The 26,185-nt window shown below is 45.1% G+C and overlaps 1 protein-coding gene across 1 annotated transcript; it reads left to right on the top strand.

The window, feature by feature from the left end:
• Positions 1-18,090: 18,090 nt before the first annotated feature.
• On the top strand, positions 18,091-18,498 carry LOC115086301 (tripartite motif-containing protein 52-like; the record flags this gene model as incomplete). The annotated part of the gene is made up of 1 exon (XM_029592734.1): positions 18,091-18,498. A coding segment is annotated over exon 1 (408 nt), but the record flags the coding sequence as incomplete, so codon positions are not given.
• Positions 18,499-26,185: the final 7,687 nt, after the last annotated feature.

Below are 26,185 nucleotides of genomic sequence, written 5' to 3'. Positions count from 1 at the left end.
GCAAGCCTACCCCATGTCACCCCCCATCACATAAATCTCCCCTGCAATTTTTCCATCGATCTATGACTAAGAATTGCCTTTATGCCCGCTGATTTTTGTACATTGTACATTGCTATTTATGTTTACAGTTATGTTTATAGTTTTTGTTGTATCTATTTATTTGATCTTGATACTGCTTTCCCTAGTCAGTATTATCCACTCTCCCTGTTTAGTGTATTTTTTCGGTTACATGTAAGGGCTCCGCCCAAAAGTTAATTGTATTTCTCTGTTATATGTAAGGGCTCCGCCCAAAAGTTCTTGTTTTTTGTGAACTGATGCGATGTGCGAACGGATATCGGTATAAAAGAGACTTTAAATAAAATAAATAAAAAATAAATTACCCATTACTGAATAAGAGGTAAAGCTAGCGCGTCGAAAAAGCGCATCCAAATGTGGGTTAATAGTGCACGCCACCGGAGCACACTGTACTGTATCAGCCCGTAAATTGTCTACACGGCATGTGGGAGAATCCTGGGCTCTCTGCCCTCCCACCTCCCAGTGACAGAGAGCCCGGGTCTGGGAGCAGTGACCTCTCCTCCTCTCTCTCCCTCTCTGGAACATAACACAGGCCCCCTCCACCCCATCAAGACCAAGGACATCTGACAGTGAGTAAGAAAGCCTCTGAGATTGGAGGACACCCAATCGGAGTCTTCACAAACCCCTGGGGAAAGAGGGAAATTCACTCTCTGTGCAAAGACAGAGTTTTGTCATCTGGAGAGGGTTTCCCGCCCACTTAAGGGGACCCCTGCTCCGCCTATAACTCGGCCATTTTGCAGATTAAGGTGTGGCTGGTTTTAGTTCAGTGCAGACACTAAGCAGTAAAGATGTTTGTTTTTCTCTTCCTGGTGAGGACTCCCTGCCTCATCAGGTTTTTGCTTTTTGGAGGGAGTCTCCCCTGTGCCCCCCCTGCCAGAGGGTCTCTGAAAGTTTAGCTCCAGTGCTGGAACCCCTGCAGGACGCCCACTCCAGGACTGAAGGCCTCGGAGCCCATGCACGCCCTGAATAAGGCAGGCACCTGTGACAGGCTGGGCTGTGTGAGGTGCTTGTAGGCTACAAGAAGGCTGTTTTTGGAAGGGACTGTGTTTAACCCTGCTCCATTGAAGAAGGTCATCCTCGCTGGCTGGAATCAGAGGACAGGGCCTGAAGACCAGTGATCCCATTCTCCCCATGAATGTGGCAAGCACCTGTCACAGCACAACACCAGTCTGGGAAGATGTTATTATTATTTTAAGAACTGTGAATATGACAAGGAGCTAATTTAGTGATTTTTGGACAATTTAACTACAATTTAACTGCAATTTACAAATCTCGTTACTTTCTCACAGCTTCTCAGGAAGCAAAGAGCAAAACAGTGAAATCTGACTAGAGTGCCTGCAGAAAGTGCCAGAGAGTGAACTCGCCTCTGGCTAGAGTGCCTGTGGGAAAGTGATAGAGAGCGAGATCGCCTCTCTGGGAAGTAAAAAAAACACACTATTCCCTCTCGGGAATGATAAGAGAGTGAACTGCGATAGTAAAGAAATATTGGGGCCATCTGTTCAATACAGATGCACCATCTGAGGTCCAGGGGGCACTGCTTGCTTGTAAATTAAGGGCACTGCTGTTCTTGAAACTGTCTCTGAAGTTGTCTCACTCTTAGATAAAAGAAAAGACACATGTATCGCTTTGTAGTCTTAGGGAAAACAATGAAGAGTTATAAAATCAAGGTTGGTTAAGCTTCCCAGGGCTCTGTGGAATGTTAGAAGTAAGCAAATGTTTAAACAAATGTTTCCCGTAACCTTGTGACCCTAAATCAAAGGAGTGTTGTTTTAATTATTGCAGAAAACGCTATTTAAGAATGACCAATTCAATCACAAGGTAAGTCAGTCTTTTACTGGCTTCCTTGTGCGCACAAGAAATAAAGCTTATTATTCATAAGATATACACTGTCTATGTTGTCCTCTGTGTCCTTGGTAAACTTTTTTATTGCAGATGGTGCATTGTTCTGGGAATCAAAGAAGGGAATGCTGGCCTGGCCTGAGCCGGGGGAGAGGACGCCTGAGGACAGGACACGCACAGCCATTCCCTCTCTTGATTTGAACAGAATACAGGACACAGGATCCCTGAAGGTATGTTTAATCTTTTTCTCTTATTTTTTTTGTGCTGTACCATTTGTATTGCACTAACATGGAGACCTTTAAGGGAAATGTGTTTACTCATTATTTTTGCACTATTAAGTGACTTGCGTGTTCCTATGAATAACAAAGCGTTCAGTATTACAAAGGTACCTGATAAAAACCAGTAGCTTAATTGATAGGGCACGGGGTAGTGGCATCCTGCTGCTTAACGGATAAGGGTGCAGGGCTCCAGCCGGCAACTTAAGGAAAAGAAAAAACCTGCTGCTTATGTAACAGGGCGCAGGACAGTAAAAAGCCAGCTGCTAGACAGGGCGCTAGGCTTCTGCATAAAAATACCGGGCCCGGTGAACTATAGGGAAGTAAAATCCCTAGATTTACGCCTAAGGCTGGGACGGTCTGGGCAATCCACATTCAGGGAGACGAATTCTCTGGGATTGTCTAGGACTGGGATACAGGGTAGTGAATTCCCTGGGTATTTAGCCTTGAAAACAGCTCGGATAAGTATGGAAAGTGCACCCCTGCTTATGGGAAAAAAAAAAAGTGTGGAAAAAGGGGATAGCAAAAAGAACCTTGATTTCTTGGGAACACTTGCATACATGGAGTATTTGTGATACAAGAGGATTGCGCGCCTTTCTCTTTGAACAGAGCAGATGTTTGCAGAGTTCTGAGATGAGAGAGTGATTTCTTTTTACTTTTTCTACTTTCTGAGCTTTCTGAGTTTATATTAGGAAAGTGTTTTGCCAATTAAATAGATGAGAAATACTAAAGTTTCTTCTGCAATAAGAAAGTTCTTTCCCATTTGTCTTTGTTTGTTTATTGTTCCTGTTTTCTGCCCTGTACAATGGATTTGTAAGACATTGCTTTTCCTTGTTCCATACTCAAAAAGAATTCCCAGGAGAGTTAATGGTTGGTTGTTTTCTGGAATTATTATAATATGTTTGACTGGACTCTAGCATAGTTACTATACAACAAATTAATTTATAGTGTTAAGTTAAAATACTGATTTGATTGCTGGAGAATGCACTTACCGGTGTTGACGTTTGGAACTTGAGGGCAATTAAGGATTAACAGCAGAGATAATTACCGAACAGAGGAGGGGGTCGAGCCAGAGAGAGGAAAGAAAGAAAAAAAAAAAAGGGTTGAGCCAGCCTGTGTGAATGAAGACAAAGTTTTGTTTCCAGAGAAGACAAAGGGAAAGAAAACATTAAGTGTCGTTTGTTTAAACAGAGCATTATTGGAAGTTAGTTGACGGTGTGCGTATGTGAATAAAGATAGAATTGTGGTAGGTTAATTAAAAGAAAGGAAGATTCCTTGGCGTTCAATCACTAGTGGGGGTTGGTCAAAGGTTTAGTACTCACACCAGTACATTTACTCCCTAGGTTTTTTCTTGCAAACAATGTTTTGCTGTTTCACAGAAGTAAAGGTTTTTTTTCCAGCAATGAGGGCAGAGATTTCCTTGTAGCTCAGAGTTTCTGCTGACTGAATTTATTCTCCAAGGTTAAAAACAAAAATGAAAGATTTACCCAGCAAAGAAATACCAGAACCAAGGGTCCCTTACAAATCATTTTTACCGAGCACTGTAACAACCTAGAGGGTTTTTTTTCTATTAGATGGTTTGTTTAATTTCTGCATTAGCTACAACTCCTGCATACAGGGAAACAGTGCCTTATGATGCAGGCTATTTTTATATCTATTAGGAAAAGTGTTATGCAAGTGTTGCTGCCTATTAACCAAACTTCAAAGTCTCTGCTATGGTAGATTGGTTTGAAAGATTTCTTTTTGGTCAAATGCACTATTTCTTTTTATCTTCTTTGGAAACGCCCATTGCAGACTATTTTTACTTAAGGAGAACTTATTAAAAGTGATTGTGAATTATTTATCTGTATATTTGTTAATAAAGGTGTACTGGAAAAAAAAAACTATACAAGGAAAATTTAACAACTGTGCCAGTTAGCCTATGGTTTAAAACCCTTGCCCTGCTGGGAGGATGAGAGAGGAACATAAAAAAGGGAAAATGAAGTTTGCAATCTGGTTTTTTATTTATGTCTGATTTCTGCTGTAATGCATTACAATTATTATGGCTATTTCAGCACTTGAAAGGTCACAGTAAGTACTTTAATTTAATAGAATTCTTTCAGAAAGATTGGTTCATCAGCCTCCTCTGGCTGGCTAACATGTGGTTAAAAGTTAATAAGCTATTGAGTTTGTAAACAATAAATTTAAAAAGACCTTGCAATAGGCATAGGAGATATTGCATTTTTGTATTGAAAGCACTTAGTTTGGTTCTTGTTGATTTAAGTTATAAGATTGATTTATGGGTCTGGATGGACTTCTCAGCATAACAATTTAACCCCTAAAACATTTCTATGGTACGTTTGGGATTTCAAATTATGAATTAAGGATTGTAATATATGCAGCAGCTATCTTTTAATTGCAAACACATGTACCAAGGATTTTTAATTGTTTTTAATTGTTTTAACCCCTAATAGGCAGAGATTTTTGATTTATAGATGAATCCTGTACAAAATCAAACCCAGGATTGCTTTGCTGCTACCTCTACCATCACAAATGTCTGCACAGGGAGCAGGATTTATGAATGATGCTCTAGTTCCCCCGACAGTTTTCACTGCTTCACATTATATATATATATACATATATTTTCATCTATTAATAAACACTATATGAGTAGTGCACAACCCATGTACCAGCATGTGGGTTCCAAACTTACAGACACCTTTTTCTTTGTGACCAGGTTAGAAATGTTTCTTAATATTTGTCATTATAAAAAAAAATAGTAAAGGAGGTGAAGATTTAATAAACTCCTAACTAAGGTAGCATTAGAAGAATTAACTATAGCATGGTAATGTAGTGTCTGTAATTAGTCAATCATACAAAATAAGGATTCAGAATTAACCATGACTTACAACATTTATAGTTTATAGCACCTAAGATACCTTAGTTTATTAATGTTCTTTTGAATTGTCTCACCCCTGCTACCCTGTTACCAGAAATAATTGATTTAGATGTTCCAGACCATGATTGTGCAATGTTAATGGAATGTGAATTACAACCCCGGGAAGGCTTAAAAGATTTATTTATTTATTTATTTATTTATTTATTTATTTATTTAACAACTTTTAATATACCGACGTTCGTGAGGCACATCACGCCGGTTTACAGGTAACTCAGTTAAAGGAGGAAATTACAATGAACAGGGGGCCGGGGATGGGAGCAGGCCAGAAAAAGGGGGGGGGGGGAAAAGGGAGGCAGGAGAAGAGAGGGAGAGATAGATAGCGTGAGTGAGAGTAAAAACAACCGTTAAAGTAAGAAATAGAAGGAACTTATTTACAGTAAGGACTATTTACATTAGAGACAATTGGCATAAGATTGATTACATCGGACAAAAATGAACAATTTTGTAAAAATTGCAGGAAGATAAAATAGGGAGGGCAGGCAAAGGAGAGGGGATGAGGGAAAGCCTTAGGAGGGGGGAAAGGGCGGGTGGGGTGTGAGGGCTGGAGGCTGGGAAGCTGATGGGGGGGGGGGGGGTTAGGTGGGTGTGTTTAGGTTTGATTGGTTTCCGGGTAGGCCTTTCTGAAAAGCCACGTTTTTATCCCTTTTTTGAAGGTGGCCAGGCAGGGTTCAAGGCAGAGAAAGGTAGGTAGAGTATTCCAGAGTGAAGGGCCCGCTATGGTGAAGGCCCTTTCTCTCGTGGAGGTGAGATGGGCGATTTTGAGGGAGGGGGTGTGAAGGGTACCTGCGTGGGAGGATCTGGTAGGACGGTTGGTTATGCGGAAGTGCGGCGAGTCCTCGAGCCAGGGGTTGGATTTGTAGAGGAGGATATCCCTCTCTCTAATGCTGACGCAGTTTACTCTCCATGATAGTGCAGGCTCGCTGCAGATTGAATGTGCTGTGTGTGTGTGTCCGGGGGGGGGGGGGGGGGGGGGGGGGGGGGGGGGATTGTGTCTCACTTGTGGGGCATTGTGGAAGGTGAGAGAGTTTTTGGCAGTGGATGGGGGAATGATTGGGAGTGGTCCTTTGTTAAAAGCTTTGCTGGAAGCTATCTTGTTGCCTCTCGGGCTGGCAGTAGTAAAAGAGAAAAAAACTTGACAAGATAAAGCAGCCAAGCATGCAGCCCTGACCAACAGTACAGTAGGAGTTGCAAGATGCCTTTTACTAATGCCCACTCCTCATAAGGAAAACAAAGATTTTACTATTAAAAATTTGATCAGTGGCAGGCATAGGATAAAGATGACTGGAAATTGTGGAAAAAAAAAAAAGGAGGGGCCACAATCCACAATCAGGGACAAGATCAGATATGGTTCGGCCCAGATGGCGAATGGTGAAGTAGTGGCCCCCCAGCACATACTGCCCCATATCCTACTCTCCCTTCACCAGGCATCTCATGCAGCTCCTACAGCACTAATAGGCCTGTTCTTTCACCACTGGTGGGGATTAGTTTCAGCAGTCAGGGCTCTGGCTAATACCATATGTTCTCAGTGTATGCAATGTAACTTGTACAAGGTCTCCAAGGGCTTGATTGTCACTCCTGCACTCCTAAAAGCACCCCCTGGGCTCTTTCTTGCAGATCCAGGTTGACTTTATTGAATTACCCCAATGCCAAACTTACAAGTATGTACTAACAATGTTTTGCAGCGTCTCAGGATAAGAGGAAGTTTTTCCAGTAGTAAGAGCTGATGCAATCTCCGTAGCCAAGAAGGGAATTTATTCCAAGATATGGGATTCCGGAGTCAATTGATAGCGATCAGGGGACACACTTTGTAAATGACATAATTGTATCCTTAAGCAAAGCCTTAGCCATCTCTCTCAGGTTCCACACACCTTACAGACCTCAAGCCTCTGTCCTTATAGAAAACTTCAATGGCAGGCTAAAAACTAAGCTGGGTATTATCATGGCTGCAGCGCACTTAACCTGGCTACAAGCTCTTCCTTTAGCTCTAATGGCTTTGTGGGCATCACTCCATTCCAAGACAGGGCTTACCCCATTTGAGATAGTCACTGGACGACCAATGGCTATTGGTCTAATGCTAAAACCCTCCACTGCTCTTATATTTTCACAAGAGGTATGTCTTAACCATTATTTGTTTATGTTGCAGAAAGTTTTGACTTCACACTGGCGGAAAGTACGAGTATCTTTTCCTCCAGTGTACACTGAGAGTGAGTGTACACTGAGAGTGTGAAAACCAGGGGACTTTGTTTTTTTGAAGATTTTTCGGCGAAAAAAACTCCTTGGCTCCCAGGTGGAGAGGACCTTATCAGGTATTTTTAACCTCTCATTCTGCAGTAAAATTGGAAGGACACCCTACTTGGGTACACCTTTCTCACTGTAAAAAGGCTTACAGTACTACAACAGCAGGAAGCTCCGGGACATAGAACTCTCTCACAAGGCTACTGGAACGGACATGACCCTGCTTTTGCTTCTCTGAGCAAACTGCACCAATATGATGGCCGTCACCTACAAAAGGTTTACTATTGTGTGGTGAAATATCGTCTGTCTGTCCGCACGATAGAACTTTGTGCATGAATGTTTTGACCATGAACTAAACATGACTGCTCACCTATATAAGGTTTACAACAAGATGGCGGTTCTCCTCGGGGCGCATCCTTCATACTGCGTGGACTATAAGCATCCTCCATGCTTTAACAGGACTCTACCTCGTTGTGACTACAGCAAGAGCAGCCAGTCAGTCTATGCAATACGCCAGCTGTGCCCTATGGAAGCTGAGAAAAGGATTCAAGGAACCTGTCCTACTGGTTATGGATGCAACTTCAGGTGTACTGGGAACTATATTCATGATGAGTACACCCCTTTACCCATGCTTCTGCTTGCCAAGGCTTATATTGAAGAGCAAGGCTGCTCTGTGCTGGGCCTTCCTGTTGTAACTGGAAGGAACATATCACAAATCTACTTCACCACCTCTGAGGTAAAAGTGAATGACTTCAGGACTATGGTTCTTTGCACCGTGGGGAGCAGTAAATACTATTTCCTTCAATACTACTGCTCAGTTTTCCTTTGGATACATTATACCAGTGTCTTCTTTCAACAGAACTGATTTGCCCCTAAGAAAAGGCGCAGGTCACCTACTCGATTTTCAGATGGACTGTGATACTTTCATCGTATTTTGAGGACTATTTTTCCTGGTTTAGGTGTTTTTGAACTTGAAAGTGTTTTAAAAAGAAAATCTTTCTGCCACTGTGGAAGTCACTATGAATGAGACAATGAAGATTATGGACTAATGCAACAAAAAATTAAATGTCTTAAGGAAGTGGTTTTAGATAATGGCGCTAGTTGTGTTTGGCTTAGGCAGAATGCTAAGACTTTGGGGCCAAGAAAATGTTGATGATTATTATAACTATTTTAGTGTTCCTTCTAATTTTATGTGTATCTGTTCAATGAATTGTTATGTTATACAAGAAAAGCGTTCCTAAAATACTGTTCTCTAAAACACTTGCAGTGCCACAGAACGCATATCCGGATGAAGAGTTTAGCAGATTATGCACTATGGGTGCAAGTATAACTAATTTTTAAGGCAAGCAGCGTGCCCCTGGACAAAAAGGAGGGACTGCGATAGTAAAGAAATATTGGTGCCATATGTTCAATACAGATGCACCATCTGAGGTCCAGGGGGCACTGCTTGCTTGTAAATTAAGGACACTACTGTTCTTTAAACTGTCTTTGAAGTTGTCTCACTCTTAGATAAAAGAAAAGACACATGTATCGCTTTGTAGTCTTAGGGAAAACAATGAAGAGTTATAAAATCAAGGTTGGTTAAGCTTCCCAGGGCTCTGTGGAATGTTAGAAGTAAGCAAATGTTTAAACAAATGTTTCCCGTAACCTTGTGACCCTAAATCAAAGGAGTGTTGTTTTAATTATTGGAGAAAACGCTATTTAAGAATGACCAATTCAATCACAAGTCAAGTCAGTCCTTTAGACTACTGACTTCCTTGTGCGCACAAGAAATAAAGCCTATTATTCATAAGAAATACACTGTCTATGTTGTCCTCTTTGTACTTGGTTAACTTTTTTATTGCAGAACAAATAAAATATTCAGCGAAAGAAGTCTTTTATTCAGCATTTGCAAATGGATGCACACAAATCCAACACCAGCAGGTGTCGGTAATGCAGGCACGCTTGCTACTGATACAGGGGTCTAATATTTACCCATTTTAGTTCCTCTTTTTGCCTTGCAGTTAACTTGTTCTTCTGTGTCCTGGTACATTTTGGGGGGGGCTTAAGAGGGAGAGGAGAAAGGAGGGGTAGGAGGTGGCTGCTTTCTCTATACTTCCCTAAATCTAGCAGCTTGCACCCATTTCCTCTGGAACAAGAGAAGGGGGTGGTATGGGGGCTGCTTTCAACATTTTCTTTCTTAATGTCTCTTAATATCAAAGCTTACAGTGTCTGCAGAAAGCTGTGCAGACAATTGTACACTTTGGCTCATCTTTCAGGCTTCTATCATGGTCTTAATGACAAGGGGATTTTTACTCAGGTACTGTGTTTCTATAAGAGGGGATTTCTGGAGAATATGTTTTAATACTGTTATCTTTCTGTTATAATGGAGCCTTCTGGTTAGTCGGCTTCCAGCAGTTTTGCACAGCTTAATTTCCCTTTATCTGCAATGACTGTTTCAGACAGACTCTAACAGTTTCTAACAAACAAAGATTATGCTTTTTATAATTTCTACATAAAAGTTACAATTTTCAATATTCACTTTAGCTCTCTCTACTATGTTTAGCAAAGCTTTGAGTATAATTCTAGCAGTTAGTTCTTCCTACCCTATCTATAGCATCATCCTGATTACAGGCTGTAGCAGTATAGAGTAGGCCACACAAAGCATTTTATATTTATCATTATTAATGTAATAGCAACATTCAAACTCCATTTCTTACAGCTCTGGCTAGAGTGCCTGCAGGAAAGTGCCAGAGAGTGAGCTTGCCTCTCGCTAGAGTGCCTGCAGAAAAATGACAGAGAGTGAGATCACCTCTGGCTCGAGTGCCTACAGAAAATGCCAGAGAGCGAACTTGCCTCTGGCTAGAGTGCCTGAGGGAGAGTGACAGAGAGCGAGATCACCTCTGGCTAGTGTGCCTGCGGGAAAGTGACAGAGAGTGAGATCACCTCTGGCTCGAGTGCCTACAGAAAATGCCAGAGAGCGAACTCGCCTCTGGCTAGGGTGCCTGCAGGAAAGTGCCAGAGAGTGAGATTGGCTCTGGCTAGAGTGCCTGCGGGAAAGTGACAGAGAGTGAGATTGGCTCTGGCTAGAGTGCCTGCGGGAAAGTGACAGAAAGTGAGATCGCCTCTGACTAAAGTGCCTGCGGGAAAGTGACAGAGAGTGAGATCCTCTGACTAGAGTGCCTGCGGGAAAGTGACAGAGAGTGAGCTCTCCTCTGGCTAGAGTGCCTGCGGGAAAGTGACAGAGAGTGAGATCGCCTCTGCCTAGAGTGCCTGCGGGAAAGTGACAGAGAGTGAGCTCTCCTCTGGCTGGAGTGCCTGCGGGAAAGTGACAGAGAGTGAGTTGCCTCCGGCTAGAGTGCCTGCAGGAAAGTGCCAGAGAGTGTGAGCTCACATCTGGCTAGAGTGCCTGCAGGAAAGTGCCAGAGAGTGTGAGATCAGTTCTGGCTAGAGTGGCAGGCAGGCTTGCTCTGCCGCCAGCACCTGACTCCATATCACTCCCTCCACCCAGACACACTGGGGAATCCAATGAAGTCACAAGGAGAAAGGATCAATCACAATGAGCTAAAAAAAAGCAGGAGCTGCAACTTTATTGTCAACCTATGCTCTGTCAAACTGTCAGCAGCAGATGGAAGAACACAAGACTAGGATTATTCTGTCCTCAGCTCTCAATGTCCTAGCTTACAAGCCTATACAGATAGTTAAACCTCTTCCCCTTGTAATTTCCAAAGTCAGAGAGAGCTCAGATCTTCAAACCAAAACATTTATTGAATGATAAACAGTTTAACTTTCACTGTGAATGGCATAGTATTGAAGTTAACTGCACGGAGAGCAGACCTGATGCAGCTGTGATGAAAACCCTGAGAGCTCAGACATAAGCAGAAGACTGCAAGGGTAGAGGAGCTGGAGACTGCAGCAGATAGCAGAGCTGGAGACTGCAGCAGATAGCAGAGCTGGAGACTGCAGCAGGTAGCAGAGCTGGAGACTGCAGCAGATAGCAGAAACAAGCAGTGGTGAGCAAGGAAATGAGGAAACAAGGAAGCAAGGTGAAAAGAGCGATGCTTCTGGGAGCCTGCAGAGGATCAAGGAGAGCTGCAAGCTTGTCAAGAACCAGTTCCAAACTGAACTTTCAGCAGAAAGAAAGGGCTCCCAGAGGTCCCAAGGGGCCACAGAGCAATAGCAAGAAGCAAGAGAACTTAGACAGAGGGGAAACAAACAGGAACTGTTATGCCTATCGGTCGCAGACGGCTGCGACCACTATTGCTCACCTCCTTCTTTGCCTCCCTGACTTCATGGGGTTGATTGGCAGCCTCCGCCAGCTGCCGATGACCTGCCTACCGCTCCCAGGCCTCTCGGGTTGGCACAGACGCCGCCGACTGCTATCTTGCCATCGGGACTCTGTAGGCACGCACGCACACGGGCCAGTCTTAACCACGTCATGGCTGGAACCTCGGGGGCGTCCCCTCCAGATGACATCATCCCCCTCGGATATTTAAGCCAGCTGACCCTGCCTATGGACGACTTGGCAAAGAGTACCATCCTTGCTAAATCCGCCTCCTGAGGACCTTACGCTCCAGTTCCAGTTCTGGCTTCCCGGCGTGACATCTCGGGTACCCGTTCCTCGAAGGCCCTCCTCTTGTCCTGGCTATCCGCTCCTCGGAGGGCCTACACCTGGGGCTCTGCCTGCCCATACCCCGGGGCTTCCCTGGAACCCACGCAGCTCTTTCGTTAGTACACCACTCTGCGGACCACCTTCTGCTTTACAGAGGACCTCCCTAGTGTACCCCGCTCTGCAGACCATTACCATCCCTACGGGGGACTCCTTCGAACGTACCCGCTCTGCAGGTCCTTACCAACTGCACTGAGGTCTTCACTGCGGCACCCCGCTTTGCGGACCACTACCATCTCTACTGAGCACCTTCACTGGCGTACCCCGCTCCACGGGTCACTACCATTTCTACAAGGACCTCATCTGCGTACCCCACTCTGTGGGCTGCTATCATCTCTCATGAGGCCTTCCCGGCGTACCCCACTCCGCGGGCCACTACCATCGCTACTAGAGACTTCTTCAGTGTAACCCGCTCTACGGGCCACTACCATCATTACAGAAGACCTCGCTGGCGTACCCGCTCTGTGGACCTTTACCAACTCTACGGAGGTATCCCCTCTGGGGCTATGTGACCCTCTCTCTGGCACCCCCCGCTCCACAGGAAGTGCTTCTACCCCTTCAATAAAGACTCTAAGCTGCCTCTGTGTCTGACGTCAGCTGAGACCTTGTCTCCGGACAGTGAGGCTCATGGGGCTCCTCCCCTGTGGGTTGTACCACCTCTCACTTCAGCCCAGGGCCCACTTACCAACTAACCTAACAGAATCCTAACAGGAACCGATCCAATCAGAAGCTCAGCAACATTTAAACAATCACCAATAAGAAGGTTTAGTTCTGGAGGACGCCATGTCCATTTTGAAGGATAAAGGATTCAAACCATCTTCGCCGACAGGACCCGGCACTAAGATTTCTCATCCTAAAGGTCAACACCCACGTTGGCAACGAGCTGCGACACGAAACAGCAGATTGAAAAGGCACTCTGACACAGCACAACAGGGAACAGAAGTTTCTTGAGAACGTGATTTAACTCTCTTTTTTTTCCTGTTTTCTTCATAAGAGGTATTTTTGTTCCTCTTGGGGATAAAGCTTGGAGAAGTTCTGTTGGGTAATGCTCATTTTTCAGGGCTAACTTAAGATGTTTCATTGAATTGCTGTTCAATATATTAAATATGTAGAATTCCTGTTTTATTGTTATCTAGGACGTTTAGGAGCTGGGATGTTAGATATTATCTTCCTCACTGTTGCTAGGAGGTATAGATCTGCTGGGAGGTGATTGCAGATCTATAATAAGGAATGGGAGGGGTAATTGGGAGGATATATGGAGAATCCAACCATCTGTGTTCGAGATGTTTATATTGAGTTCTGGACTTATGTGGGAATTTGGTGTCAGATGTACTGGGTTCATGATCCCTATGAGTTTTTCTAGCTATCTTGTTTATCCTGAGGGGCGGCCTAAAAGGAGAGGGGTAGAGTTTCGAAACTTGATATGGCCACGATAGGGTCCATAAATGTAAAAGGGCTTAATACTCCCTTCAAGAGGCGGTTACTATATACCGAGCTGGGCAGTTTAGGTTTAGACATCGTGTTTCTTCAAGAAACGCACTTGAAAGCCCGCTACGAAAACTTAATAAAAAATCAAGCATACCCCTCTCAGTACTATGCCCCCAGCTCCAACAGGGCTCGTTATGCTGGCGTGGGGATTCTTTTTGCACAGAATTTTGTATATGATTGCCAGTTATGTATTAAGGATCCACTGGGCCGGTATATACTGTTGGTTATACTTGTAGATGGGATAGCCTATGCCTTAGTAAATATTTATGCCCCTAACATGGAGCAAGGAGCGTTTATTACTAAACTGAACGAACTTCTGTTAACTCATAGCAAAGGTGCACTACTTATAGAGGGCGATTTCAATTTTGTTCGATGCCTGAACATTGATACTTCTAGAGGGCATGTATCTACCCCAAAAACCCCAAGATTAAAATTAAAGGAAATGATGGAATCTTGGCAGCTTTTGGATGTCTGGAGGACTCATTGCTCTCATTCTAGATCTTACACTTATTATTCTGCAGCTTACTTATCGCATTCTAGGATAGACTATTTTCTCTCAGACAGAGGGCTATTTAATCATATTACTAAAGCAGACATATTGCCCGTCGCTTGGACTGATCATGCTGCAGTTGTGATAGATGTTCAATTCCAAAATTTTGATAGAGGGATGAGATTTTGGCGTTTAAATGAATCTCTACTCAATGATGAGGATTATAATAAAACTGTTATTAGCCATATCCGGGACTTTTTCAAAATTAACGATACAGGGGAGACAGCTCTGCCTTTGGTGCGGGAAGCCTTTAAGGCATACCTGAGAGGATTTCTGATAGCAAGAGGCACGCATGTTAAAAAGTGTAGACTTCAAGCTTTAACTGACTTGAGGGCCAAACTGCAATCCCTCACTGCTCGACACCAAGCCACAGGATCTGGGAAGGTTCTTACTCAATTAACTAAAACTCGGGAAGACATCCTCCGGCTAGAGTCAGCTTCCATGAATCATCAATTACTTCTAACTAAACAAAATTACTTTGAGGGCAGTAATAAGGCAGGGAAGCATTTGGCCAATCAATTGAAAAAGATTCAATATCAAAATTTGATAGCTAAAATTAAAGATGAACGTGATACTATGCTTACCAATAATACTGATATTCGTCATTGCTTTTTGGATTTTTATACATCACTGTATAGTGCCAATCCGACAATCTCACAAGAGGTGGTAGAGGAATATATCAGGGAGACACCAATGCCCAGCTTAACCACTAACGCCCAAGCTTCTCTTGATGCCGAGATTACAACCCCAGAAATCTTAGCAGTAATTAACTCTCTGTGCCCGGGAAAATCGCCAGGCCCCGATGGAATTACAGCCAAGTTTTATAAAATGTTTGGCCCTTATTTGGTGACTCCCTTACAGAAAATGTTTAATTATTTCCGTGCGAGGGGTACATTAGGCCCGGATGCTAATAAGGCTGGAATCACGATTCTACCTAAACCGGGTCGTGATCCCACTTCTTGAGGCTCCTACCGGCCTATATCATTAATTAATATAGATTTAAAGATTCTGGCCAAAATATTGGCGGAGAGAGTTAACCAATATCTCCCGGGACTTGTTCACCCTGACCAGGCAGGATTTATCCCGGGGCGAATGGCAGGGGATAACATCAGGAAGTTAATTAACCTAATGTGGCTAGCACATAGGCGCCCGAAAGATGCGCTTTTTTTATCCATAGATGCTGAAAAGGCTTTTGATATGGTTCACTGGCCCTTTCTGTTTGGGGTATTGGCAAAAATGGGCTTCGGCCCCTTTTTCTGCGAATGGCTCACTCGCCTTTATGAACATCCTAGAGCATGTCTGAAGATCAATGGAGGCTACTCGGCGTGCTTTGAAGTTTGTCGAGGAACGCGCCAGGGCTGCCCTTTATCTCCAGTATTATTTGCCATATTTCTAGAACCTTTGGCTATCAATATACGACGCTGTGCTGAGACTAAAAGCTTTTTAGTACATGGGGTGCCGTATAAGTTATGCTTATTTGCTGATGACATTATGTTTACAGTTACACAACCCCACTCCTCTTTGCAGGGGATAGAGCAGGAATTGCGTAAATTTAGTGGTGCCTCTGGATTTAAGGTTAACTGGGAAAAATCTGAAATTCTTAATATCACTTGTTCTCCGACTACAGTCCAATTGCTCCAACAGACACCCCCTTTTAGATGGGCACCACAGAAAATTAAATATTTGGGTATTTATCTCTCTAGACATCCTAAGGAGCTTTTTGCGCTCAATTATACTCCTCTAATACAAAAAATATCGGGTGACTTGGACCAATGGGATAAATTGCCTATTTCCTGGTTGGGGCGGATTGCTACTATTAAGATGACGGTGTTACCTAAATTATTATACTTGTTTCAGTCACTCCCTATACCCGTGTCTAACGACTTATTGAAGCTTTGGCAAAGGAAAACCTTCAGCTTTATTTGGAGGCGTAGGCTACCCAGGGTCAGTCGCCAGGTACTATATCAAACTAAATTGGATGGAGGCTTGGGCGTACCTAATTTTAGTTGGTACTACGTGGCTGCTCAGCTTCGCCCATTAGTTGGCTGGCATGCCACTCAAGAAGTGAAACATTGGACTCACATTGAAGATTCCTGTCTGACTGGCGTGGAAGCCCCGGAGGACCTGGAGGCCTTGTCCTTTTATGCTACCTACCACTAGGCATACTATGTACTTATGGGATAACTGGAAAGAAAAATTAGTAGGTAGGAAAGAATACTTCCATTCCTCTGGTTTGTTTCATAACCACGATTTCCCACCTAGCATCCCGTTAGCAGCTTTTCAGGTCTGGAAGGAACACTTGTTTACCACGCTGGGACACTTATGGGGTGGGGAAAAAATTCTGTCCTTCCCTATGTCAAAAATATCAGTTATCATCATCGGAATACTTTGCCTACCACCAAATTGCTCATTTTTGTCAGAGCAAAAAAGTCTTGAACGCATTAGCGTCAGGGAAATCTCTCTTCGAGGGATTTTGTTCTCCCACTAATCAACCAAGGTGTATGATCTCTAAGGTTTATAAACTCTTGAATACTAGACTTGTGGCCCCACAATCCCATATCAAGGCATGGGAGAAGGACTTAGCAAGGGACGTCCCCTTAGACACTTGGGATGAGATTTTTCAGAATATAAGTAAAGCATCGATATCCTCATCCATAATTGAAAATGGATACCAGATTTTATATAGGTGGTACCTCACACTCGAAAGACTCAAGAAATTTAATACCGGTTGTGATGGGATGTGTTGGTGTGGCTGTAAGGCCCTAGGATCATTTACTCATATGTGGTGGTCAGGGGAATGCATATCACCATTATGGACCCAAGTAGGAGATTTCATATCCCAAGTGTTGCCTGTGTCTATAACATTGACTCAGACCCATGCCTTGCTACATACTGCTGTAGGTGATGCATATACCTCTGTATATCCCTTTTGTATTCAAGTATGTATTGCAATCAGACTGGAGATAGCTAAAGACTGGAAAAAGAAGGATAGCCCCACGCTTGCTGCGATTCTTCGAAGACTGGACCAAGTGTGCACCCTTAGCAAGTTGACAGCAGAACGGCATCAGAATCTGTGCTCCTTCCAATTTACATGGGACCCATATTTAAGTTGGCGTGCTAAATGGGACACTTAATTATAGAGATGTGAATCGGAACTGAAATCCGAACCGATTCTGGTTCCGATTCACATCTATAGAAATGTGAATCGGAACTGAAATCCGAACCGATTCTGGTTCCGATTCACATCTCTACTTAATTATACAACTGTGTTTTGTTCCAACGGTGTATCTACATTTTCCTCTCTTATTTTTCTTTTAACATCTTGGACTCTTTTTCGATACAATGGATGGTTGGACTTAGGGGTAGGGGGGATTATGGGGAAAGAAATAGAAAACCAAGGTGTTGTGCATGTATTTCTTTATTGTTTACTGTACATGTAATATGTCATCATGCCATCACCAATAAAATTGTTCAATGAAAAAAAAGGTTTAGCTCTGCAACACGCAGAGAATCAGAGCTGAAGAACATCACAAATGGCACCAGGTGACAGCACAATAAGAAACACAAATGCACACACATTTAAATTATACTGCAAAGACAGAACAAGGGGAGAGCTGTGTGTGTGCTCTGGACTTCTGCAAGGGATTGCAGTGTCTGGGGCAACAGATTATGTTTTGTTAAAAATAATTTCCTGTACATTTTTCTATTGTGGCTGCAAGTGGGTAACAATGAAAGGACAAGGCAGATCTGGGAAATTGGCAGATTTTAAGTTTGTGAATGTTGAATCTTTCAAAAAATCCCTCCTTCCCCTGTTCAGGGTTCATACTGTACCTTTAGTTACTTGTTACCTGACTTGAAGACTTTTCACAGAGGATCTGGTGATTTTCTTCACAGTGGAGCTGGGGACACTGCCCAGATAGCGCTGAATGCAGAAAGCTGACAAACCACCTGTCCCAATGAGACACTCCCTAAATTTCAGAGAAATCACAGGTCAGCACAGAAAACTGAAACCAAAGCCTTGCTTTTCTTTCTTGTAAGAGCCATGGCTGCAGAAAATCCCGCTAAGAGGCTGCGAGATGAAGCTTCTTGTCCCATCTGTTCGGATTATTTCACAAATCCGGTGACCTTAGACTGTGGACACAACTTCTGCCACTCCTGTATCACTCAGACCTGGGAGGGGAGAGACACAAACTTCCCCTGTCCCCAGTGCAGGAAAACCTCAAAGAAGAGGAACCTCAGGACTAACAAGACGCTGGCAAATGTGACAGAAATAGCGAAAAAGCTTTGTCTGAGCTCAGTGAGACAGAAAGAGGAAAATCTGTGTGAGGAGCACGAGGAGAAGCTGAAGCTGTTCTGTGAAGAGGATCAGAGACCAATCTGTGTTATTTGTAGAGAGTCCCAGGACCACAGATCTCACACTGTGACCCCCATACAAGAGGCTGTGCAGGAATACAAGGTGAGTGTCAGTATCTTTATTATCACAGCATGTTCCGGGGTCACAGATCTCACACCGTGATCCCCATAGAGGAGGCAGTGCAGGAATACAAGGTGTGTGTCAGTATCTTTATTATCACAGTGTGTCCCGGGGTCACAGATCTCACACGGTGATCCCCATACAGGAGGCTGTGCAGGAATACAAGGTGTGTGTCAGTATCTTTATTATCACAGTGTGTCCCGGGGTCACAGATCTCACACCGTGATCCCCATACAGGAGGCAGTGCAGGAATACAAGGTGTGTGTCAGTATCTTTATTATCACAGTGTGTCCCGGGGTCACAGATCTCACACAGTGATCCCCATACAGGAGGCTGTGCAGGAATACAAGGTGTGTGTCAGTATCTTTATTATCACAGTGTGTCCCGGGGTCACAGATCTCACACTGTGATCCCCATACAGGAGGCTGTGCAGGAATACAAGGTGTGTGTCAGTATCTTTATTATCACAGTGTGTCCCGGGGTCACAGATCTCACACCGTGACCCCCATACAGGAGGCTGTGCAGGAATACAAGGTGAGTGTCAGTATCTTTATTATCACAGTGTGTCCCGGGGTCACAGATCTCACACCGTGATCCCCATACAGGAGGCTGTGCAGGAATACAAGGTGTGTGTCAGTATCTTTATTATCACAGTGTGTCCCAGGGTCACAGATCTCACACTGTGATCCCCATACAGGAGGCTGTGCAGGAATACAAGGTGTGTGTCAGTATCTTTATTACCACAGTGTGTCCCGGGGACCACAGATCTCAGACTGTGATCCCCATACAGGAGGCTGTGCAGGAATACAAGGTGTGTGTCAGTATCTTTATTATCACAGTGTGTCCCGGGGTCACAGTTCTCACACTGTGATCCCCATACAGGAGGCAGTGCAGGAATACAAGGTGTGTGTCAGTATCTTTATTATCACAGTGTGTCCCGGGGTCACAGATCTCACACTGTGATCCCCATACAGGAGGCTGTGCAGGAATACAAGGTGAGTGTCAGTATCTTTATTATCACAGTGTGTCCCGGGGTCACAGATCTCACACTGTGATCCCCATACAGGAGGCTGTGCAGGAATACAAGGTGTGTGTCAGTATCTTTATTATCACAGTGTGTCCCGGGGTCACAGATCTCACACTGTGATCCCCATACAGGAGGCTGTGCAGGAATACAAGGTGTGTGTCAGTATCTTTATTATCACAGTGTGTCCCGGGTTCACAGATCTCACACTGTGATCCCCATACAGGAGGCTGTGCAGGAATACAAGGTGAGTGTCAGTATCTTTATTATCACAGTGTGTCCCGGAGTCACAGATCTCACACTGTGATCCCCATACAGGAGGCTGTGCAGGAATACAAGGTGTGTGTCAGTATCTTTATTATCACAGTGTGTCCCGGGATCACAGATCTCACACTGTGATCCCCATACAGGAGGCTGTGCAGGAATACAAGGTGTGTGTCAGTATCTTTATTATCACAGTGTGTCCCGGGGTCACAGATCTCACACCGTGATCCCCATACAGGAGGCTGTGCAGGAATACAAGGTGTGTGTCAGTCTCTTTATTATCACAGTGTGTCCCGGGGTCACAGATCTCACACCCTGATCCCCATACAGGAGGCTGTGCAGGAATACAAGGTGTGTGTCAGTATCTTTATTATCACAGTGTGTCCCTGGGTCACAGATCTCACACTGTGATCCCCATACAGGAGGCTGTGCAGGAATACAAGGTGAGTGTCAGTATCTTTATTATCACAGTGTGTCCCGGAGTCACAGATCTCACACTGTGATCCCCATACAGGAGGCAGTGCAGGAATACAAGGTGTGTGTCAGTATCTTTATTATCACGGTGTGTCCCGGGGTCACAGATCTCACACCGTGATCCCCATACAGGAGGCTGTGCAGGAATACAAGGTGTGTGTCCGTATCTTTATTATCACAGTGTGTCCCGGGGTCACAGATCTCACACCGTGATCCCCATACAGGAGGCTGTGCAGGAATACAAGGTGTGTGTCAGTATCTTTATTATCACAGTGTGTCCCAGGGTCACAGATCTCACACTGTGACCCCCATACAGGAGGCTGTGCAGGAATACAAGGTGTGTGTCAGTATCTTTATTATCACAGTGTGTCCCGGGGTCACAGATCTCACACTGTGATCCCCATACAGGAGGCAGTGCAGGAATACAAGGTGTGTGTCAGTATCTTTATTATCACAGTGTGTCCTGGGGTCACAGATCTCACACTGTGACCCCCATACAGGAGGCTGTGCAGGAATACAAGGTGAGTGTCAGTATCTTTATTATCACAGTGTGTCCCGGGACCACAGATCTCACACCGTGATCCCCATACAGGAGGCTGTGCAGGAATACAAGGTGTGTGTCAGTATCTTTATTATCACAGTGTGTCCCGGGGTCACATATCTCACACTGTGATCCCCATACAGGAGGCTGTGCAGGAATACAAGGTGTGTGTCAGTATCTTTATTATCACAGTGTGTCCCGGGGTCACAGATCTCACACTGTGACCCCCATACAGGAGGCTGTGCAGGAATACAAGGTGTGTGTCAGTATCTTTATTATCACAGTGTGTCCCGGGGTCACAGATCTCACACTGTGACCCCCATACAGGAGGCTGTGCAGGAATACAAGGTGTGTGTCAGTATCTTTATTATCACAGTGTGTCCCGGGGTCACAGATCTCACACCGTGACCCCCATACAGGAAGCTGTGCAGGAATACAAGGTGTGTGTCAGTATCTTTATTATCACAGTGTGTCCCAGGTCACAGATCTCACACCGTGACCCCCATACAGGAAGCTGTGCAGGAATACAAGGTGTGTGTCAGTATCTTTAATATCACAGTGTGTCCCGGGGTCACAGATCTCACACAGTGATCCCCATACAGGAGGCAGTGCAGGAATACAAGGTGAGTGTCAGTATCTTTATTATCACAGTGTGTCCTGGGGTCACAGATCTCACACTGTGATCCCCATACAGGAGGCTGTGCAGGAATACAAGGTGTGTGTCAGTATCTTTATTATCACAGTGTGTCCTGGGGTCACAGATCTCACACTGTGATCCCCATACAGGAGGCTGTGCAGGAATACAAGGTGAGTGTCAGTATCTTTATTATCACAGTGTGTCCCGGGGTCACAGATCTCACACTGTGATCCCCATAGCGGAGCAGTGCAGGAATACAAGGTGTGTGTCAGTATCTTTATTATCACAGTGTGTCCCGGGGTCACAGATCTCACACTGTGATCCCCATAGAGGAGGCTGTGCAGGAATACAAGGTGTGTGTCAGTATCTTTATTATCACAGTGTGTCCCGGGATCACAGATCTCACACCGTGACCCCCATACAAGAGGCTGTGCAGGAATACAAGGTGTGTGTCAGTATCTTTATTATCACAGTGTGTCCCGGGGTCACAGATCTCACACTGTGATCCCCATACAGGAGGCTGTGCAGGAATACAAGGTGTGTGTCAGTATCTTTATTATCACAGTGTGTCCCGGGGTCACAGATCTCACACCGTGATCCCCATACAGGAGGCTGTGCAGGAATACAAGGTGTGTGACAGTATCTTTATTATCACAGTGTGTCCCGGGGTCACAGATCTCACACTGTGACCCCCATACAGGAGGCTGTGCAGGAATACAAGGTGAGTGTCAGTATCTTTATTATCACAGTGTGTCCCGGGGTCACAGATCTCACACTGTGATCCCCATACAGGAGGCTGTGCAGGAATACAAGGTGTGTGTCAGTATCTTTATTATCACAGTGTGTCCCGGGGTCACAGATCTCACACAGTGATCCCCATACAGGAGGCTGTGCAGGAATACAAGGTGTGTGTCAGTATCTTTATTATCACAGTGTGTCCCTGGGTCACAGATCTCACACTGTGATCCCCATACAGGAGGCTGTGCAGGAATACAAGGTGAGTGTCAGTATCTTTATTATCACAGTGTGTCCCGGGGTCACAGATCTCACACTGTGATCCCCATACAGGAGGCTGTGCAGGAATACAAGGTGTGTGTCAGTATCTTTATTATCACAGTGTGTCCCGGGGTCACAGATCTCACACTGTGATCCCCATACAGGAGGCTGTGCAGGAATACAAGGTGTGTGTCAGTATCTTTATTATCACAGTGTGTCCCGGGGTCACAGATCTCACACTGTGATCCCCATACAGGAGGCTGTGCAGGAATACAAGGTGTGTGTCAGTATCTTTATTATCACAGTGTGTCCCGGGGTCACAGATCTCACACTGTGATCCCCATACAGGAGGCTGTGCAGGAATACAAGGTGAGTGTCAGTATCTTTATTATCACAGTGTGTCCCGGAGTCACAGATCTCACACTGTGATCCCCATACAGGAGGCTGTGCAGGAATACAAGGTGTGTGTCAGTATCTTTATTATCACAGTGTGTCCCGGGATCACAGATCTCACACTGTGATCCCCATACAGGAGGCTGTGCAGGAATACAAGGTGTGTGTCAGTATCTTTATTATCACAGTGTGTCCCGGGGTCACAGATCTCACACCGTGATCCCCATACAGGAGGCTGTGCAGGAATACAAGGTGTGTGTCAGTCTCTTTATTATCACAGTGTGTCCCGGGGTCACAGATCTCACACCCTGATCCTCATACAGGAGGCTGTGCAGGAATACAAGGTGTGTGTCAGTATCTTTATTATCACAGTGTGTCCCTGGGTCACAGATCTCACACTATGATCCCCATACAGGAGGCTGTGCAGGAATACAAGGTGAGTGTCAGTATCTTTATTATCACAGTGTGTCCCGGAGTCACAGATCTCACACTGTGATCCCCATACAGGAGGCAGTGCAGGAATACAAGGTGTGTGTCAGTATCTTTATTATCACAGTGTGTCCCGGGGTCACAGATCTCACACCGTGATCCCCATACAGGAGGCTGTGCAGGAATACAAGGTGTGTGTCCGTATCTTTATTATCACAGTGTGTCCCGGGGTCACAGATCTCACACCGTGATCCCCATACAGGAGGCTGTGCAGGAATACAAGGTGTGTGTCAGTATCTTTATTATCACAGTGTGTCCCAGGGTCACAGATCTCACACTGTGACCCCCATACAGGAGGCTGTGCAGGAATACAAGGTGTGTGTCAGTATCTTTATTATCACAGTGTGTCCCGGGGTCACAGATCTCACACTGTGATCCCCATACAGGAGGCAGTGCAGGAATACAAGGTGTGTGTCAGTATCTTTATTATCACAGTGTGTCCTGGGGTCACAGATCTCACACTGTGACCCCCATACAGGAGGCTGTGCAGGAATACAAGGTGAGTGTCAGTATCTTTATTATCACAGTGTGTCCCGGGACCACAGATCTCACACCGTGATCCCCATACAGGAGGCTGTGCAGGAATACAAGGTGTGTGTCAGTATCTTTATTATCACAGTGTGTCCCGGGGTCACAGATCTCACACTGTGATCCCCATACAGGAGGCTGTGCAGGAATACAAGGTGTGTGTCAGTATCTTTATTATCACAGTGTGTCCCGGGGTCACAGATCTCACACTGTGACCCCCATACAGGAGGCTGTGCAGGAATACAAGGTGTGTGTCAGTATCTTTATTATCACAGTGTGTCCCCGGGTCACAGATCTCACACTGTGACCCCCATACAGGAGGCTGTGCAGGAATACAAGGTGTGTGTCAGTATCTTTATTATCACAGTGTGTCCCGGGGTCACAGATCTCACACCGTGACCCCCATACAGTAAGCTGTGCAGGAATACAAGGTGTGTGTCAGTATCTTTATTATCACAGTGTGTCCCAGGTCACAGATCTCACACCGTGACCCCCATACAGGAAGCTGTGCAGGAATACAAGGTGTGTGTCAGTATCTTTAATATCACAGTGTGTCCCGGGGTCACAGATCTCACACAGTGATCCCCATACAGGAGGCAGTGCAGGAATACAAGGTGAGTGTCAGTATCTTTATTATCACAGTGTGTCCTGGGGTCACAGATCTCACACTGTGATCCCCATACAGGAGGCTGTGCAGGAATACAAGGTGTGTGTCAGTATCTTTATTATCACAGTGTGTCCTGGGGTCACAGATCTCACACTGTGATCCCCATACAGGAGGCTGTGCAGGAATACAAGGTGAGTGTCAGTATCTTTATTATCACAGTGTGTCCCGGGGTCACAGATCTCACACTGTGATCCCCATAGCGGAGCAGTGCAGGAATACAAGGTGTGTGTCAGTATCTTTATTATCACAGTGTGTCCCGGGGTCACAGATCTCACACTGTGATCCCCATAGAGGAGGCTGTGCAGGAATACAAGGTGTGTGTCAGTATCTTTATTATCACAGTGTGTCCCGGGATCACAGATCTCACACCGTGACCCCCATACAAGAGGCTGTGCAGGAATACAAGGTGTGTGTCAGTATCTTTATTATCACAGTGTGTCCCGGGGTCACAGATCTCACACTGTGATCCCCATACAGGAGGCTGTGCAGGAATACAAGGTGTGTGTCAGTATCTTTATTATCACAGTGTGTCCCGGGGTCACAGATCTCACACCGTGATCCCCATACAGGAGGCTGTGCAGGAATACAAGGTGTGTGACAGTATCTTTATTATCACAGTGTGTCCCGGGTCACAGATCTCACACTGTGACCCCCATACAGGAGGCTGTGCAGGAATACAAGGTGAGTGTCAGTATCTTTATTATCACAGTGTGTCCCGGGGTCACAGATCTCACACTGTGATCCCCATACAGGAGGCTGTGCAGGAATACAAGGTGTGTGTCAGTATCTTTATTATCACAGTGTGTCCCGGGGTCACAGATCTCACACAGTGATCCCCATACAGGAGGCTGTGCAGGAATACAAGGTGTGTGTCAGTATCTTTATTATCACAGTGTGTCCCGGGGTCACAGACCTCACACCGTGATCCCCATACAGGAGGCTGTGCAGGAATACAAGGTGTGTGTCAGTATCTTTATTATCACAGTGTGTCCCGGGTCACAGATCTCACATTGTGATCCCCATAGAGGAGGCTGTGCAGGAATACAAGGTGTGTGTCAGTATCTTTATTATCACAGTTTGTCCCGGGTCACAGATCTCACACCGTGACCCCCATACAGGAGGCTGTGCAGGAATACAAGGTGTGTGTCAGTATCTTTATTATCACAGTGTGTCCTGGGGTCACAGATCTCACACCGTGATCCCCATACAGGAGGCTGTGCAGGAATACAAGGTGTGTGTCAGTATCTTTATTATCACAGTGTGTCCCGGGGTCACAGATCTCACACTGTGATCTCCATACAGGAGGCTGTGCAGGAATACAAGGTGTGTGTCAGTATCTTTATTATCACAGTGTGTCCCGGGGTCACAGATCTCACACTGTGATCCCCATACAGGAGGCTGTGCAGGAATACAAGGTGAGTGTCAGTATCTTTATTATCACAGTGTGTCCCGGGACCACAGATCTCACACCCTGATCCCCATAGAGGAGGCTGTGCAGGAATACAAGGTGTGTGTCAGTATCTTTATTATCACAGTGTGTCCCGGGGTCACAGATCTCACACAGTGATCCCCATACAGGAGGCTGTGCAGGAATACAAGGTGTGTGTCAGTATCTTTATTATCACAGTGTGTCCCGGGGTCACAGATCTC

The sequence above is a fragment of the Rhinatrema bivittatum genome, chromosome 2, assembly GCF_901001135.1.
Source record: "Rhinatrema bivittatum chromosome 2, aRhiBiv1.1, whole genome shotgun sequence".
Lineage (NCBI taxonomy): Eukaryota > Metazoa > Chordata > Amphibia > Gymnophiona > Rhinatrematidae > Rhinatrema > Rhinatrema bivittatum.
The sequence above is the reverse complement of the archived record's forward strand: the minus strand, read 5'-3'. Positions and strand labels throughout refer to the sequence as shown.